The 6,067-nt window shown below is 44.4% G+C and overlaps 1 protein-coding gene across 1 annotated transcript; it reads right to left on the bottom strand.

The window, feature by feature from the left end:
- Window positions 1-89: 89 nt before the first annotated feature.
- Window positions 90-5,764, bottom strand: LOC109907873 (zinc finger protein PLAGL2-like). The gene is made up of 2 exons (XM_031794036.1): window positions 5,643-5,764; window positions 90-4,709 (listed from the first exon to the last, which is right to left on the bottom strand). Exon 2 carries the CDS (start codon window positions 4,114-4,116, stop codon window positions 2,836-2,838), a length of 1,281 nt encoding a protein of 426 aa, XP_031649896.1. The 5' UTR covers window positions 4,117-4,709; window positions 5,643-5,764; the 3' UTR covers window positions 90-2,835.
- Between the last annotated feature and the right edge of the window lie 303 nt (window positions 5,765-6,067).

Consider the following 6,067-nt stretch of genomic DNA (forward strand, 5'->3'; position numbering starts at 1 on the left):
AATGTTCTTTAATATTTGTACCTTTTCGTGTGGAAATGTATGGAAGCAAATTCATGCCAAAACAAATGACATTACACCTATAGAGGAAATGTGTTCAATAGTGAAAAATCAATCTATGTGGTACTTTAATGTTCACATTCTGACAATAAGAAAATGCTTCAAAGATAATATGATAAGAGCAATTCTTATTTTGTAACTTCTTCTACAGGGTGATGGTACTAACAGCAAGAGGGTAGTCCTAAGAGCTAACGGGGATGTTTGCCTAAATAGTAGCTCATTTTACTGCAGGCAACACCGCAATTCAATACAACAAAATCAGCATTTAACATAATATAATGGGAACTTAATTATTGTGCTAACATCCTTCCGTCAATATGCTAAGCTAACCTCAAAACAAATCTAGTACTAAAGTGTGCGTTCGTTGAACTGACAAAAAATAAACTCTACACAATAATATGAAGAGTAACAAGTTGCTCTTTTCTGAGGTAGTCAACGGTCACGTTCCGGGCCGACTACATTGCAGACAGGTGCATTGCATCAACAAATGGTGGCATGTTACGTCATCGACTGTACAGCCGGGCATCAGATTGCTATATCATATGATGTGGTTGGCAGATATCTTAAAACACCTATCCAGGTGTTGTGAGATCTGGCAGGCATCTGCAATGTAGTCAGTCTGGAATGTGGCAAACAAGTATAAAATAAACATGGGTGTGGAATAGAGATGTACATATCAGGATAGGATATAATACATGAGAACTGGTAAAAGAGACAATGTTCAAGGAGATGTTATACAACATTTTCCATACTGCTTGTTACACTTCTTGTTATATTTTTAGATTACACCGGTGACAGAATATGGCAGAAAAAAAATAACATATACTATAATAGTATAGAGGTAGAAAGAATATGGGTCAATTAATATCACTGTATGTTGTATCAACAACAACAAAAAGCAACTAGATTCATAAAACCTACATTTTCACTTTAGATCTAATGGCACAACTCAGAGCCAAAGTAAATTGGAAAGATATAGACCTACCCTAACCCCACAGGACATAATTCTGTTTAGCTGTTCATCTAGGAGAGCATGTTGTTGAGGTAAAAGGAACAAAACATTTTTTAAGACATCAATTCTCTCCTTTCATAATGTCATAAGTGCTTTAACACAGTCGAGAGTAGCCATCCAAGAGGCACAACAGTAGCATTTTTTAAGACATCGGTGCGACATTTCACTGAATACAGGATACAGTCAATGATATGCAGTAATATGAAACCCATTTCAGTAAAACTCTCTAAAGAGGTGTTTGCCAAACCTCTCGAGTACCCCCTGCAATTCCACTTATTTGGTCTATACCAGAACACGCACAGCTGATTTAAAACGTCAACTTAAACAATAAGGCCCGGGGAGGTGTGGTATATGGCCAATATACCACGGTTCAAGGCTGATCTTATACACGACTCAATAAGGAGTGCTTGGATACAGCCATTAGCTATGGTATATCAGCCATTTACCACAAACCCCTGAGGTGCCAAAATGCTATTATAAACTGGTTACCGATGTAATTAGAACAGTAAATAAATGTGTCATACCCGTGGAATACGGTCTGATATACCACGGCTTTCAGCCAATCAGCATTTAGGGCTCAAACCACCCAGTTTATAATAATAATCAAGCCCTTGATTACTTGAACCAGTGTGCTAAAACTGTCTGGAACAGACCAAATAAGTGGAATGGGGTACTGGGTAGAGGAAACTTCTTTAAAGTAACTTAAAAATTAAACGTGTCTAGTTTTTGTATAAATAAGCATTACATGATGACACAAAAGTACAATGTTATGCAAACTGATGTTATATATCTAGCATAACAATAGTCATCAAAGTAAATCACATTGTTGAAAAAAAAAATTATCAAGATGAATGGCAGGTGTCATGTAGCACTTATGTCCACATTGTATAGACCTGACGCGATCTTTCCAAAGTGCAACCACTTGGCCTATTTCTAACAGGTTTCAGTAAAACAACATTTGGGTTGCTAAAAGACACTCCCCCTATTCTCCTTCTGCTCAAGTTTATTTTAATCGGATGAGGTAATACTGATGAGGTGGTTCATTGTGTTCAACGTCATAATGGAAATTATTGCCACCGAAAGCTTAATGAGCATCATTTTAAAGACTGAAAATGTAGGTATTTTTTGTATATATTTTTTTAAATGCAAGCACATTGAAAGCATATACACCACACGATGAAAAGTATATGGACACCTGCTGTCTGGAACAGTTGACTGAGGCAGCTCTAGCAGGGCAGAAATTTGACAAACTGACTTGAAAAGGTGGAATCCAATGACGGTGCCACGTTGAAAGTAAGAGCTCTTCAGTAAGGCCACTCTATTGCCAATGTTCGTCTATGGAGATTGTATGGCTGTGTGCTCGATTCTGCGCAAATAGCCCAATGCACTGATTTCAAGGGTGTCCACATACTTTTGTATATATAGTGTATGTATCACTTGTGTATTCTGGTCATTTTAGACCAGGGATGGGCAACTGAACTGCGGATCAATGCACCAATGCATCAATGCACAAATTTGTAGAAATTAATTAAATTTGTTATAAAATTTCTAAATCTTCACTCTGCCCCATTGCTAAACATGCTAACTGTAACCCCCCCCCCCCCCCCCCCCCCCTCCCTCTCCGCTGTTAAGATAGGGGACAACAAAATTCCACTTGCCCATCCCTGTTCTAAACACTCATATTCTATTGGAGGCTTTATTCGTGACTATTTGAAGTGTCCCTTGGCCTGGTGTTAGATCACGTGGGTCACATGGTATCAGGCTGCTCACTGTTGAAAGGCCTGGTAGTAGCGAGGTAGGGAGGTGGAAGTGCTCATTCCAGGGTTGCTGAACCCCTGAGGTAGCTGGTTGTTGTTGTGGTTGTGGGTTCCGGGACCCTGGGGTGCGTGCGGTTGTGGAGGCTGCAGGAAGGTAAGGCCTCCTGGGGCCTGAGAAGGCAGGGGACTGGAGGAGGAGGGCGGCTCAGTGGAGGTGGAGCTAGAGGGGTAGCCAATCACCAGACCTCCCATACTCATATGAGCACTGTAGGGAGGCAAGCCGAACGGCAGGAAGCCCAGGAGAGGACCCAGGTCCATGTTAGCAGCGCATGACAACTCGGCCGAGGAGAGAGCGGGGCTCCTGGACAGAATGTGGGGGTCCCCGGCCCCTGGCCCACCCTGGGCTTCTGAGAGCACCTCCCTCTGAGGAGAGGAGGAGGTAGAGGAGGAGGCTGCGGTCAGGTGTGGAGGCAGCCCACTCTGCAGGTCCATGAGAAAGCTCTCCGTGTCAGGGTGGGGGTATGAGGTAGATCCATGCTGGTACCTGGGCATGTGGCCATAAGGCTGCTGTTGCTGCTGGGGCTGGGGAAGGTGGTGGTGGGGATGGGGAGCGGGGTCCGGCATGTGGCGGCCCACCCCCATGGCCGTGGACAGGGAAACCTGCATGAGGGAATGGTGGTGGTGGCCCATGCCTGGATTGGACATGGTCTGCAGGGGGTAGCTGCTGTACATGTCCATGGGGAAGGTCTCTATGGGCTCCTTTGAGGGGGGCCCCATGCCACATGACACAGGACTCTGCTCCTCCTTTACGGGGCCAGGTGTGGTGGGGGCAGGTGTGGCTGTGGGGGGGGGGGGTGTGGCCTCCTGGACGTGGCTCTTCTTCAGGTGGCGTGTCAGATGGTCCCTGCGGCCAAAGCGCTGGGCACAGCGAGGGCACAGGAAGTCCCGGCGGCCCGTGTGCACCACAGCGTGGCGCCGCACATCCTTGCGGGTGTAGAAGCGTCGGTCGCAACGCTCGCACGAATACTTCCTCTCCCTGATTGCGTCGGTGGCACCCCCCAGTGGCTGAGGCCTGTCGGTGTGGCTCCCTAGCTGCTCCAGCAGGGTGGGCTCTCCCTCCTGGAAATGGAGCTCACCAGAGAGGGAGGTGGGGGTGTGAGTGGCCAGAAGGTGGCGCCGGTAACCCAGCTGAGTGCTGTACTGTTTGCCACACTCCTGGCATTGGAACACCTGCCTGTTGGCGTCATGGGCCTGCAGGTGGCTTTTCAGGTGCTCCTTCTGTTGGAACATCTTCTAGCAGAGGGAACAGCGCTGGGTCTTCTGCAGAGGGCAACGGAGCATAAGCCTGAGCAGGCTCATGGGGTATTTTAAGAGAGGACCTTCAAACTTGACAACCTTGGCTCCACCCTTAATGGAGAGTGGGGTGTTGAGTGCTGCTGAATGCTGTTAGTGGAGTGTTTCGTACTCTCTCCAGGCGACGGTCTGTCCGCCTGTCTCCCTTTCCAGTACAAGCTTCTATCAGATGGGGTGGTTCTGCAGCAGCAGCTGCCATAGCAACCCAATAGGGCCTGGGCGATGAAAGGAGAGGAGTCAAACACTCAGCCGTTAAAGCTCGGATTGGATGTGTATGAACCTACCTGAGCTTGTGTGAGTTGTGTGTGTGTGTGTGTGTGTGTGTGTGTGTGTGTGTGTGTGTGTGTGTGTGTGTGTGTGTGTGTGTGTGTGTGTGTGTGTGTGTGTGTGTGTGTGTGTGTGTGTGTGTGTGTGTGTCTCTCCAGAGGGTAATTCTTGGGTAAGTTGTGTGGTTCTTCTCCCGGTCTCATCCAGCCACACCAGCCAGAGAAGGGGTTGAATGTGAGTGGCAGATCTTCATGATTACAGCCCTATATATAAGCACAAATAAGCACAGATCAGCCTATAGTTGTTGTGTGATGAAATTACCCACAGTCACGCTGGTGCCTGACACACCCCATACCTATACCTGTGTAATAACCATAGACATATGTCATTGGTAGTAACAGTGTAATTACATAGTACTTCAGTAATTACTTTGAAATTGTAATGTAATGGAGTTCCTCGGATTTTGCAATTACACAGGTGAAAAAAGGAAAACTGTCGCAATAAATTGAAGTTCAGGATTTAGTACAATGATGGTTATAATTGTGCAAGTGCTGCAGATCAATATTTTAGTCATAGTGCCCTCTTGTGGAAATTGGGTGGCATGATGAGCCAAGGTTTTCTATATTAGAAAATTCTAACTACAAAACCGTCTCTGATCTCAACACAATGTAAAACAAGGTATGTTAGTTAGTAACACTTGAAACCCAATCAAGTGTCTAAATACAACGAACATATGGTTAATCATCAACTCGAGCTGCTCAACCTGTATATGATCTTTAATGATGTGTTTCAGAAATGTGTTTTTTAAACGACTATCTAAATCACGCAACGCTAGTCAATTAGAATATAGAGTAAACAGAAAACTGAATAAACGGGACTAGCTAATGTAATTCATGATCGAAAAAACGTAATGGTGGCACGTAGTGCGAAGATAAGGACGAACATTTAAAAAAACTTTTTTAACACTTTTGTATTCTGAACATTTGGTGAGCGCCAGCGGAACAGTTATGCTTTTCATTATTACACATAGTAATTAAGTCATTAACAGAAATAGACATATTTCAGTACTATTTGAAAACTGCAAAATAAATTCAGCAAGTTCATGTCACGAAGTTGCTCGGCATGAGTCGATTTTTACTATCAGGCTGGCAGACTTATATTTGGGACTTTTCTTTTAGAAATTGGCATAAACGTACCTTTAAAACTTTCGGGAATCGGTTCTTGTTCCTTTTCTCTGAGATATTTTGTAAAACTATTTTATTATTTTCAGGGCCTGGGTTTTCCAGTGCAGCGCTGGAGTTTCAGAGCGCGTGCATTATGGGAGTGTGACGTCAGACACACCGCTTTGACAAACTTTTGCTGTGGTTGCTAAATACGGTTCACCAACACTGATTGACCTAATATACGATACTATACTTCATATTAAACTTGAACACTTTTGACAATATGACATTATGGGCCCCATATCATGATACTATATAAGAAGAGAAGATGATGGAGGAAGCTCATCTTTTCCATCTAATTTGCTGGTCAAAATCTGTAAATAGTACCTAAATCCATGTTGCAAACAGTTCCTCGATGAGGAACTTTGTTGAACTGTTAGCAACATGGATTTGGGTTG

The sequence above is a fragment of the Oncorhynchus kisutch genome, linkage group LG17 (genome assembly GCF_002021735.2).
Source record: "Oncorhynchus kisutch isolate 150728-3 linkage group LG17, Okis_V2, whole genome shotgun sequence".
Classification (NCBI taxonomy): domain Eukaryota; kingdom Metazoa; phylum Chordata; class Actinopteri; order Salmoniformes; family Salmonidae; genus Oncorhynchus; species Oncorhynchus kisutch.

Bases quoted from the DNA above. Each gene is read 5' to 3' on its own strand.
- LOC109907873 (XM_031794036.1), bottom strand. From the start codon at position 4,116: ATGTTCCAACAGAAGGAGCACCTGAAAAGCCACCTGCAGGCCCATGAC.